Here is a 13012-nt window from a genome sequence, read left to right on the forward strand (position 1 = left end):
GTTCCTGTGCCTAAAGCAGTATCAGGAATCTCTGTGATCCCAGTACGGAGATTCAGCCTTCCTTATGGAGTTGAAAAGGCGTGTTCAGGGTGCAGGCAGAGATGTGGAGGGCTGCACTTTTGACTTGCAAATTGAGCATATCTGATGGTGAGGCCAAGTAGGACAAAGAAAATGAAAATCCCCTCACTTTCACTACCGGTGTGATCACACAGAGAATGCAGATAGCTGCAGTTAGCTGCTTTGTGTGCCTATGACAGTAAGCATTATTTTAGGGACAGTATGCAACCAAACAGTACCTTTTTTCTTCCCTTTTTAACACAGAAATTGATGTCCTGAATGCAAGACAACAGTGGGGCAGCAATAAGTGGTCTTTGGAAGAGTCTGATGTTAGGGGAAACTGCACCTTGTTAAAGATGAGCACGATTTATCCACTCACTGAAAGCAAAGGATTGAAATCCTGATGACAAGCACATGGTGCCAGGCTTCCAACTGCATCAGTTAGGCACACAACACAAGGGATTTCTTAGAATAGGATCACAGAGATGTCTGAGTTCAAAAAGGCCTCTTAAAATCATGGAGTCCAACCATCAACCCAACACCACAATGGACATTAACCCGTGTAACATCACGTAGACACATCTCTTGAACACCTCCAGGGAGGGAAGGCAACTTCACAGCCTCCCTGGGCAGCCTGTTCCAGTCTCTGACCACTCTTGCAGCAAAGAAATTTTCCCTAATATACGACCTAAGCCTCCACTGACACCATTTCAGGCCATTTCTTCTTATTCTATCACCTGATACTAGGGAAAAGACACTGGCCCCTGACCTGGCTTCCCCATCCTTTTGAGGAGTTGTAGAGAGCAATGAAGTCTCCCCTCAACCTCCTCTTCTGCAGACTGAATAACCCCAGTTCCCTCAGCTGCTCCTCACCAGACCTGTTCTCCACATGCTTCACCGGCTTTATTGCCCTTCTCTGGACATTCTCCAGCACCTCAATGTGCCTCTGGTAGTGAGGGCTCCAAAACCAAAGCCAATATTTGAGGTGCAGCCCCACCAGTGTCAAGCACAGGGGGACAACAACTTCCACAGTTCCCTGAGCTGCTCATCAGGAAAAAAACATTCAAAGCAGCTTTCTAGGAGCCAGCGCTCTGATCTTCTGTGTGATTTGCCTTACCAGCAGTCACCAGTGCCCTTTTCTGTGCTCCAGGCAGAGGTTTCGAGTAGTTAAAGAATTGTAGTCTTCCATGTGTTCACCTGCAATTTATTGCAAAAGTGAATGCCATCATGAGAAGCCAAATCACACAATTTTGCTGGAGGACAACAGGTATTTCCAGCATTTTTTTCCTTCTGGTTCCCTCCAACAAATGCTCTAGCAAGTTTAGATTTATTGAGCTGTGTTCTTATAATAGCCAACAGGATTCAGTTAATAAACTTCAATAAACCTCCCTATTAAATTTCTCTCAAATAGGTTTGTTGTCACTTGCAGCATCTAATCTATTCATTGAGAAGCTATTAATACTGACTGCAGGGAAATGGAGTTTCAGTAAATGAGGTTGTTAAGCTCTGGGCCATCTTCCTCCAAATGAAACATCCTCTGCTTTTGTGCAGAGAGAGAGAGAGAGAGAGGAGGGGAAGTATTTCCTTGCCTCTTCTGTTTTTTCCTCCTTCTTCTGCTGTGGAAGAGTCTGGAGAACAAGTCTGATGAGAGGCGGCTGAGGGAACTGGGGTTGCTTAGTCTGGAGAATAGCAAGTTGATGGGAGACCTCACTGCTCTCTACAACTTCCTGAAATGAGGTTGGAGTGAGGTGGGAGTTGGTCTCTTATCTGTAGTATCAGGTGATAGAATGAGGGGAAAGGGCCTGAAACTGTGCCAGGAGAAGTTTAGGTTGAGTATTAGGAAAAAAATGTTTTCCTGCAAGAGTGGTCAGGCACTGGAACAGACTGCCCAGGGAGGTGGTGGAGCCACCACCCCTGCTTGTGTTCATGAAATGTGTGGACATAGCACTCTGGGACATGGTTTCATGGCCATGGTGGTGTTGGGTTGGTGTTTGCACTCTGCTCTCAGAGGCTTTTTCCAACCAAAGCAGTTTTATGATTCCATGATTTCTAATGACAAACCTCTGCTGGATTATAACCTCCATGCCAGGTGGGAAACACGCAGATAATCTCCACCACTTTTAGCCATATTTGCCTACTTGTTGGCTTCTTCTCAGCTGCAGAAACATCTCATTGTACCTCGACTGTAGAAACGTGTACTACCCCTGATTGTGCCAGCTTATCCTTACTTCTCACTACACCTCACCTCTTACACATGATCTGCAGAAAAGGAGGCTGAGGAGAGACTTTCTGGCTGTCTACAGCTCCCTCAAAGGAGGCTGGGACCAGGTGGAGTTTGATCTCTTCTCCCTAAGTAATAAGTGATAGGACAAGAAGTGGCATCCAGCTGCAGTAGGGGAGGTTTAGGTGGGGCATTAGAAGAAATTTCTCTTCTGAAAGGGTTCTCAAAGATTGGAATAGGCTGTCCTAGAGTTCAGGTGACTGAATTCCCATCTCTGAGGATGTTTCAGAGGCAAAGCTGTGGTGTTGAGAGACATGTTTTTGCGCTGGGCTTGGCTGAGATAGTTCATGATTGGACTGGATTATCTCAAAGGTCTTTTTCAACACAAACAATTCTATGACTCTACATTTCTAAGACGTGCAGACACCCCTGCCAGTGGTGGGGATTTGACCATACTTACAAGAATCTATTTAAGCAGCTATGCTTTCTTCCTTCCTCCTTCACAGTCGTCATATAAGATTGCTCTACAGCAATATCCTGCTGGATCTAATACTCCCCAAAGGCTGCTCTGATTTCAGAAATTGCTGTGCCCTTAGTTTTTTCTTCTCTTTAAATTTGATCCACCTAATGACTGAACTTCCAATTATATGGCTGTCAATCCTAAAATCAAAGCCAGTCTGTAATATCTCCCCAAGGAAGAATGTCATGTCACTCACTGCAATCACTGCAACAAATCTCAGCTAAACTCAGGCCCAGGCAGAAACAGAGGCAAAATAAACCAGAAGACAGCAGGATTCATTTTGCACACAGGCAGACACATGAGTTAAATTCCCTGAGTTTTTTGATCTTTGATGCAGAAAATCATGATTTTCCTGGCATAAAATGTACAGCTGATTAAAAACCAAAACAAAAACCACAAAAAAAGAGGAAAATATAAGTCAGCAGAGGCAATCTGCTCATCCCAGTGGATGCTGAGCTTCCTTTACAAACAGAAAATACTCCTCTGCTGTCATCTATCTGGAATGTCTGGTTCATATGTCTTTATCAGAACGGGTTCTTTTCAGGCCAAGATGCTGACACTGTATCCAAGTACAAGATTCTGCACCCAGGGTGGGGCGATTTGAAGCACAAACCCAGGCTGGGTGGAGAATGGATAGAAGGCAGTGCTGAGGAGAAGGACTTGGAGGTGCTGGGTGGTAAGAAATTGAACATGACCCAGCAATGTGTGCCTGCAGCCTGGAATGCAGCTGTGTCCTGGGATGCATCCCCAGCAGCATGGGCAGCAGGAGGGAGGAGAATCTGCCCCTTTACTCCACTCTGCTGAGACCCTTCCTGCAAGGCTGGGTACAGCTCTGGAGCCCTCCACACAAAAAGGACATAGAGCTGTTAGATGAAGCTGTGAAGGTGAATCAGAGGGGCTGGTGAACCTCTCCTATTGAGACAGGCTGAGAGAATCGGAGCTGTTCAGCCTGAAGGAGAGAAAGCTGTGGGGAGACCTTAGAGCAACCTTCCAGTACCTGAAGAGGGCTACAGGAGAGCTGGGGAGGGACTTCTGATAAAGGCATGGATGACAGGAGGAGGGGAAATGGATTCAAACTGGAAAAAGATGGATTTAACTTAGACATTAAGAGGGAATTCTCCACTATGTGGGTGGTGAGGCACTGAAACAGGTTTTCCAGAGGCAGGTGTAGAATTGTTAAAAGTCAGATGGGATGGGATCTTGAGCAACCTGGTCCACTGCAAGGTGTCCCTGCCTATGGCAGGGGGGCTGGAACTAGATGATCTTGGAGGTCCCTTACAACCTAAACCACTTTATGATTCTATGACTATGAAAATATCTCCAGGAGGAGCTGAGAGTTAAACAGATATGCCTCTTTCTCCACACCTCTTACCATCATAGCAGAGTGACGGTACCACCAAGAGCAATCTGCAGGTGACAAGCACTTTTCTTTAGTGCAAGTATTTTTCAACCATTTAGTGCTTAGAAAAATAAAGAAAATCATGTAACTTATTTTTCTACTCTGGTATATTTCACTGAGTTCCCTCTAGGCATCTACAGATGCATTCATGAACAAAGAAGGCCACCACAAGTAGCTTGGTCATCACTCAATCTGCCTAGCCCAGAATCACAAGAACAAGAATAAAAGAGAAAAAAAGTGATCTGACACAGCTTCTAAACATGTTTAAAATTTGCAGTGTCCTTTTGTGTGTTCACAGGGCCACAACCTGCTGATTTTAAATGGAAATGTCCCACAGCATTAAAGCATCTCCTTGAAAGACCTGACATAGAAATCACCTGAATCCACAGGAGACACTGGGACCGAGAAGAAAGCAGAGAAGGTTTCTATCTTCTAATATCTTTAAGCCCTAAGAAGAGCCACAGGTGTTACTCAGAGCAGGTAAGAAGCCTTTAGCCAGACTATGATAGATCAGCTGATGGCACCCTTTGAATATCCTACCACGGTGAGTAGAGGGCCTTTCACCTCTCCCAGAGCTTGGCTGCTTGCTGGTTGTTTTCTATGCAGCATGAATTCAGCAGAAATCTGTCATGGCAGTCACATCAATCCATCAAGCTGTGCATGAGCATCTCAAGAAAGACTGACACATGACAACAGCAGCATTTCCATGGCCCAAATTTTCACCTGCTTCCCACGTTATCTAGGCACTGGCAGAAAAGGCTCAGGGGCAGCAGGAGGGCTACAACAAGCAGCAATCACTCTGTGAGGTTCACTGAGAAAAGGGTTTGAGATTCCTGGAGGAAATCTTGATTTGACTATTTTCCCTGCCTCTTCACCAGATCACAGGATGTTAGGGGTTACGAGGGACCCAAAGCAGTCATTGAGTCCAGCTCCCCTGCCAGAGCAGGACCACACAATCTAGCTCAGGTCACAGAGGAGTGCATCCAGACAGGACTTGAAAGTCTCCAGAGAAGGAGACTCCACAACCTCTCTGGGGACCTTGTTCCAGTGCTCTAGGACCTTTACAGTAAAGAAGTTCCCCCTTGTGTTGAGGTGGAACCTCCTGTGCTGCAGCTTACATCCACTGCGCCTTGTCCTATCACAGGGACCAATTGAGCAGAGCCTGTCCCCCCCTCCTGACCCCCAGCCCTCAGATATTTATAGACATTTATCAAATCCCCTCTCAGTCTTCTCTTCGCCAGACTAAAAAGCCCCAGCTCCCTCAGCCTCTCCTCATCAGGCAATGCTCCAGACCAAATCCCACCTATTCCAACCTTCTTTCAGGGAGTTGTAAAGACCAATGAGGTCTCCTCTCAGTCTCCTTTTCTCCTAGACTAAACACCCCAGTTCCCTCAGCTGCTCCTCACAAGCCCTGTTCTCCAGACAATTCAGCAGCTTTGTTGCCCTTCTCTGGACATGCTCCAACACCTCTATATCTTTCTTTGGCCCCAAAACTGAGCCCAGTATTCCAGTTGTGCCTTCTGGTACTGCCACCCATCAACCCTGCAGACAGCTAAACCAAAGCATCTTCATCTTGTAACACCAAGCCACATCTACCAGCTCTGTCTCTGAACAGAAAGGGAAGATCCAAATCGGAGGGATCCATACCTGAGTCCCTTCAGCGCCCCAACAGAAACATGGAGCTCCCACCTTGTGGAGTGACAGCCTCCTACCAAAGGATGTTTTCTAAATCACTGCTTCCTGAAAATGCAGGAGAATATGGCCACCTGAAGAGACTTTCAAACATCCCTCACCCTCCCTTCAACACACAGCCATCCCTGCTGAGTTAAGAGCGCAGATACAATTTCAGGCTGGAAATCACAGCTTAATTATATTTTTGGAGTGGGTAGGAGGAATTTGATGGGAGATTTCATTTCGAAACAATCAGGTCTCGGTTGGGTTAGAAATCAGGATATTAATGTTCTTCATTTTAATTTTCCCCTCTGACTCAAGATTCCCACTGTTTGAATTTGAGCTCAATTTGTTCTGTTCGTTATGAAGAAATCCACATGAATTTGACATTAAACTGATTAACTCTGAAAACAGGAACAATAATTTCCCCTTTTTTTTCCTATGCATGCCTCAGATGAAGTCTTTGTGGTTGACATAAAAAACACAGGGGAGAAATAATAAGGCAAAGAGAAATCAACTCTCTGTTATGGAGCCCTACTTGGAAGTTGAGGCACACGATGATGCATGCATTTGGGAAGGAGAAGTAAGAGGCAGGAACAAACAATGTCCTTGTTTCAGTTTTCCATTTCATCCCAGTTGCCTGAGAACAAACAGTTCCTGAATGTGGATTTCCCAGATGGTGAAAGGTCTGGAGAACAGGTCTGGTGAGGAGCAGCTGAGAGAACTGGAGGCTGAGGGCAGACCTCATTGCTCTTTACAGCTCCCTGGAAGGAAGCTGGAGTGAGGTGGAGGTCAGTTTTAGTGTCAGGGGATAGGACAACAAGAAATGGCCTGAAATTGTGCCAGGAGAAGTTTAGGTTGGAGATCAGGAAAAAATTCTTTTCTGCAAGAGTGGTCAGGGATTGGAACAGGCTGCCCAGGGCAGGTGATGGCAGCACAGTTCCTGGTCCTGTCATCTGATACTAGGAAAAAGAGCCCAACTGTCACCTCACTCCAATCTCCTTTCAGGGAGCTGTAGAGAGCAATGAGGTCTCCCTGCTCTCTCATCTGCTTCTCATCAGAGCTTTTCTCCAGGCCCTTCACTAGCTTTATTGCCCTTCTCTGGATACACTCCAGCATCTCAATGTCCTTCTTCAAGTGATGGATGCTGGTCATCATACAGCAATAGAGAAAGCTAGAGCAGTCTTGCCTAGGACATTTCAAGCAGCAGAGGACTCTGAGTGCTGTGAATGTGATCAAAGTTAAAAAGACTTAAAGGAGGAAATATCCCAGCTGGAAGATGCCTCACTGCTTTCCATTCCCGTGACAGAAACAGAAAAGCTCAGTGCTGGCCCAGGACATGGAGAGGTGGGGTTGAGCCAGGACCTGGAGGATAGCGCAGTTCTGGGGAGAGAGGATTGGTTTTGCCCTGGTTTAGAAAGAGAGCTGCTGCCTGAAGGCTCTGGGGAAAGCACCAGCACATAAAGAAGGTTTAATCTGGGCTAATACAGATATCTTCATGCAAAAAGTTCTGTGAGTATGAACCTTGGGCAGAGAAAACTACTAACCATACAACTCCAGGCTATCACTTGACTCCTCTCAGATTTTGCTGCACACTTCTAAACAAAATATTAATGAAACAGCTCCTTTAAAGTTTGCTATGCTTCAATATGTTAAGAAGAGGCAAACCACATTGCCTCACTGCTCTGTTCAGGCTGCAGCTCTCTCTGGAGGGACTGAAGAAACAACTTATGCTCAATGCAAAGCCCTAAAACCACAAATATTTCTCTGCAGATGGAATGAATAGGATAAAGTGTGAAATATCTAGGGCCCCATGCAGCTGAGATTACTGCTGATGTCAAGGTTATTTTCCTAGCAGAACTGACCACCTGCTGCTTTGGAGATGCTAGTTCCCAAAGAAATGTTTGCATTTCCAGCCCAGAAGGCCAGCAGTGCCTTGGGCTGCATCAAAAGAAATGTGACCAGCAGGATGAGGAAGGTGGTTCTCCCCCTCTGCTCTGCTCTTTATGCGACCCTATCTGGAATACTGCATCTAGTTCTGGCGCTCCCAGCACAAGAAGGACATGGAACCATTTGGGCTGGTCAAAAGCAAGTCACAAAGATGATCAGAAAGCTGGAAGCCCTCTTCTCTGGGGACAGGATAAGAGAGTTGGGGTTGTCCAGCCAGGAAGACCTGAGAGCAGCCTACCTGAAGGAAGCCTACAAGAAAGATGCAGAGCCACTTTTTACTGGGGCTTGTAGTGCTAGGAAAAGGGGAATGACTTTGAACTGCAAGAGAGGAGATTCAGACTGGAGATTAAGGAGAAATTCTCCACCGCGAGGGAGGTGAGACACTAGAATAGGTTTGCCCAGGGAAGTTGTGGATGCCCCCTCCCTGCAGCTGTTCAAGGCCAGGCTGGATGAGGCCTTGAGCATGGAGGCGAGGGGGTTAACTAGATGAACGTTAAGGTCCGCTCCAAGCCAAGTCATTCCAAGATTCTCTCCACCAGAAAAACAAAGCAAAACCAAACCAAACCAAACCAAACCAAACCAAACAAGCCAAGCGAACAAAAAAACCCTAATCCAAACAACAATAAATACTGTGCCTGCCCAACTGAAACAGAGGGAGGATCCCCCTGTGCAAGAAACCAACTTATTCAAGTCATTCAAGTCCCACCTAAAAAGGCTTCCCTTCTAAGACAGTTTATCAGGTTGTTTGTGTAGTCACTGGAGAGACCGAGGCCCCTTGGGTGCTGTTAGACAAGGAAAATAGGTGGATGCAATCCAATCTGAGGATGGCTCTCACCACATTTTGTTTCCCACTTGACTTAAATAACAGGCACATCTCATAGCAGGCTCATCTCATAACAGGCTCTCACCACATTGGGATGAAGATTCTCCACTCAAAGGCGCTTCACAGCATTCCCAAATTATAGCCACCCTGCCCTGCTGCACAGGGTAAAATAGCAAGCCCTATCTGAATAAGAAGAGATGCCTTTCTTGTGCTAGTCAGCCCACAAGTTCCTCTTTCCCAAAGCACTTCCCTCTGTTGCATCTGCTGTGTTGGGGAGAAAGTCAACTTCTCCACTGACTAAAGGAGGAGTATTTCACACAGAAGGAACTTTGGTTTTCCTCTGAGATGGAGCAATGGATCAGAGAACTACAAAATTGTAGGTGTTGGAAGGGGCCTGCAAAGAGCATCCAAGTTCCTGCTAGAGCCAGTTCACATTGAGCAGGTTGCACAGGACAATATCCAGACAGGTTTTGAATGACTCTAGAGAAGGAGACTCCACCACCTCTCTGGGCAGCCTGGTCCAGCGCTCTGCCACCTCAGAGTAAAGAAGTTTCTTCTCATGTTTAGATGATGGAACTTCTTATATTCAAGTTTGTACCCATTGCTCCTTGTCTTGTCACTGGGTGCCACTGAAAACAGACTGGTCCAGTCCTCCTGAGACCCACACTTTAAGTATTTTTAAGCATTGATGAGATCCATGCTCAGTCTTCTCTTTTCCAAATCAAAAAGACTGAAGTCCCTACACCTTTCTTCATAAGACAGATGCCCTAATTCTCTAATCAATTGCACAGTCCTTTGCTCTACCCTCTCAGGCAGTTCCTTGTCTGGGGGAGCCCAGAAATGAACGCAGTACTCCAGATGAGGCCTCACCAGGACAGAGCAGAAGGGGAGAATGGTGGAAGGAAACAGCAGTTCTTCGCATGACAACCAACCAACTTGAAAAGACTGCCTGTAGCTCTCCAATCTTTGATTCAAAGAGAAGAGCTTCAAGGGTAAGACATGGGCATGAATCAGGCATTTGCAGTGATGCCAACTTATGGCTATCTTCATTAATATTTCTTTGGTGAATTGTGAGAGCCCTGAGAGAAGATTGAGAAAGAAACCCACATCTCCATCTTAACTACAGTACTTTGTCTTTTGTGCTGGCTTAGGCGATACATATATATAATAATGTCCAGAGAGGTGAATCATGTTCTAGTTCCCCAGCACCCAGGAAGCCATATTATTAACATCACATTAACAGTCCTTCAAGCTCAGACAAAACTCATCCTCAACTTGAGGGGAACTCAGGCTGCATAAAGACTAAGAATCAAAGTTATAGAATCATAGAACTGTTTTGGTTGGAAGAGATCTCCAAGATCATTGAGTCCAACCTTCAACCCAACATCACCACAGCCATCAAAACATGTCCCAGAGTACCATGTCCACACAGTTCTTGCACACCTCCAGGGATGGCGATTCCACCACCTCCATGGGCAGCCTGTTCTAGTGCCTGACCACTCATGCAGGAAGCAATTTTTTCCTGCTACCTAAACTAAAACTCCCCTGGCACAATTTCAAGCCATTTCCTCTCTTCCTGTCACCTGACAGTAGGGAGAAGAGACCAACCCTTATCTCACTGCAACCTCCTTTCAGGGAGTTTGTAGAGAGCAATAATATCTCCTATCAGCCTCCTCTTCTCCAGGCTGAACAACTCTAATTCCCTCAGCCACTCTTATAAGATTTGAGTCCCACACAACTTTTCATTGAGCTGTACAATCTAACCACCAAGGCTGGAAATACTTCTGATTCTGAGCTGAAACCAGTAATCCCAGTTCTACCCCTTCTTAATTCCAGCATCAGTTGGGCAGATACACAAAGCAGAATTTGGCATCTGGTTGCTCAAGGCTACACCATAAAGCAATTCATAGAATCACAGAATGTTGGTGGTCAGAAGGCACTTCTAGAGATTGTCTTGTCCAACCCCTCCTGCTAAAGCAGAGTCCTCAAGGGCAGGCTGCACAGGAAATGTGTCCAGGGGGTGTTGGAAGTCTCTAGTGATGGAGACTTCACAGCCTCTCTGGGCAGCCTGTGCCAGGGCTCCACCACCCTCACAGCAAAGAGGTTTTTCCTTATGTTCAAGTGAAAGCTCCTGTGTTCTAGCCTGTGCCCATTGCCCATTGTCCTAGGTAACACTGAAAAGAGCCCAGCCCCATTCTCTTGACCTTACCCTTGAGCTCTTGCCGACCATTGAGAAGATGTCCCCTCAGGCTGCTCTTCTCCAGGCTAAACAGCCTCAGGTCTCTTAGCCTTTCCTCATCACAGAGATGTTCCAGTCCCCTCAGCATCTTTGTGGCCTTCCCTTGGACTCCCCAATAGTTACCTGTCTTTCTTGACCTGGGAAGCCCACAATTTCACCAGCTTATGTTTCAACATCTTTGTCCTTTCCACCAGTCTCACCAATACACACAGCATCTTGGAGCCATTTGTGTGCAGGTAACCTCCTCTCCCCGCTTGCTGCTCCAAAGAAGGAGGCTGCACACTGCCACAGACCCTCAGCTGTTACTGCTCCAGGAACTGAGAGTGCTGGATTGTGCCAGAGGAGGAATAATACAATTTCTGAGGCTCTTTGTCTGGTGTTCCCTCACTGTCATTTCCCTGCAACTCTCTGGAGGGAAAAGACTTAGCTTTACAAAAGCTACTCAGATTTCCTCCTGTGCCAGCCACTGCATTTTCTGTGGCATCCCCATTTTTGAGAGCTTTTCCTCTGCATGTATCTATGAAGTTCACATCATCCAGTTCTTCAGACTCAGTTTATGAACATCAATGCAGATAACTCTGTTCCAAACATGGTTCAGTCTTAGGTTTCTGCTCTGCCATATATTGCTGCTTCTGTAAAAGTGACAGCATTGTTACCCACCCAGCACAATGAGGACTTCTGTGATGCTTACCACAGGCTGTACAGTGCCATCATGGCCCATTTCTACTGCCAACAAGAAGCTCTGACCCCTCAGCACCTTCTGGCCCTAGCAGTTTGCTGAGGAAAAGAGGATATTTCTTTTAAGCTTAATTTTTTTTAATATATATATATATATTTAATGACTTTATTTTTTTGTAACTCCCTTCCAGAAATAACAATTCTCAATTGTAAAATGTATCCAGAAGGAAAATAAAAGACAAAAGAGCAACAACCACCACAAAACCTCCTTCAGGTTATCATCAGAACATTTGTTATGTGGCAGAGTAGGGTCCAGTGCCAGTCGAGGTGAGGAGGAGGAGTGGAAGGGAAAGGAAAGGGGCAACATATTCCAATGTTCTTAAAGCCATCACAAGAGTTAGAGAAATGAAAAAGAGTTCATAATTACCTCTGTTGAGTGAAGCTGAACTGTTTATATCTCCAGTAATAAAGGAAGACTCAGACTGCTTTCGAACTGTATCATTCCACATCCTACGAATCCGGCTCTGAAGAGGGATTGAACCACAGCAGGTAATGAATTCTTTAGCAGCTGCAAGGTAGGCTTCCTTCTGTCTCCCTAAAGGTGACTACTGGCACGTCTGGCTCAGGATGAGGCTTGTTTCTGGCCAGCTGTAAGCACGTGTTTGCTGTTTTGTTTGCCCTGTGTATGTAAGCCCCTGACTGCCGAACTTTATAGCGCAAAGATCCATCCCCAGTGTGTCAGTGGATTGCATTAATAACTACAGATTGTGCAGGAGAGCAACCTAGAAGCCATGTGAGCTCTCCAGATTTACCAACATAGCACCAAACAACAGAAAAGGAGCTGACACACAGCAGATGTGCTCCGTGTTCTATCTCAGTGTCTTGTGTTTTGTGAAGTGCAACAGAAGACTGATTTGTGGTGCCCCCGAATGAAAAGAAGTCTTCTATAGCTACTATCCCACGTGGGGAATATCAGGGGCAGAAGAAAATGCCCCTTAAACAAATGGGTCATGCTCTCCTACAGAAAAATCTGGGATGGTTTTGCCATCTGTGATAGAGCTTCTGCTGCTGGGAAAACAGTCCTTCATATGTTGGCCTTCTGTTTTTATTTCTCAGATATGCTGTGGAGTGTCTACCTCAGTGGTTTTTATGTCACTGTCTCACTCCACCCCAACTAGATCACGATCCAAAATTCAGCCAATATGCATCATGTAAGTGGTTCAACCACAATCTCTGTGTGAGGCTGACTGGGGAATCCAGATGTGTCCAGGGGACAACTCTGCCTCACCTCTCAGATTGTGATGGACGTGTGTTATGGATGTATGAAAGTGGTGCTAAGGCAGTTGAAAGGATCAAGGAGTTTGGTTCCTATTCTGACAGGCCATGGTTTTCCTAACTGCTAAAAGTTCAGTGCTTCCTGTAACAGAATCTTAGCCATGCAAGATCTTCCAGGG

The 13012-nt window shown here is 45.9% G+C and overlaps 1 protein-coding gene across 24 annotated transcripts in view; it reads right to left on the reverse strand.

The window, feature by feature from the left end:
- Positions 1 to 13012, reverse strand: part of ADGRL3 (adhesion G protein-coupled receptor L3) — a 667301-nt gene that overhangs the window by 25231 nt on the left and 629058 nt on the right. For all 24 annotated transcript variants that reach the window (XM_064148540.1, XM_064148545.1, XM_064148522.1 and 21 more), the window contains one exon: positions 11986 to 12082. In XM_064148540.1, the coding sequence (XP_064004610.1) occupies positions 11986 to 12082 (97 nt within the window). The remainder of the gene's footprint in view (positions 1 to 11985; positions 12083 to 13012) is intronic.

Source organism: Pogoniulus pusillus, chromosome 9 (assembly GCF_015220805.1).
Source record: "Pogoniulus pusillus isolate bPogPus1 chromosome 9, bPogPus1.pri, whole genome shotgun sequence".
Taxonomy (NCBI): domain Eukaryota; kingdom Metazoa; phylum Chordata; class Aves; order Piciformes; family Lybiidae; genus Pogoniulus; species Pogoniulus pusillus.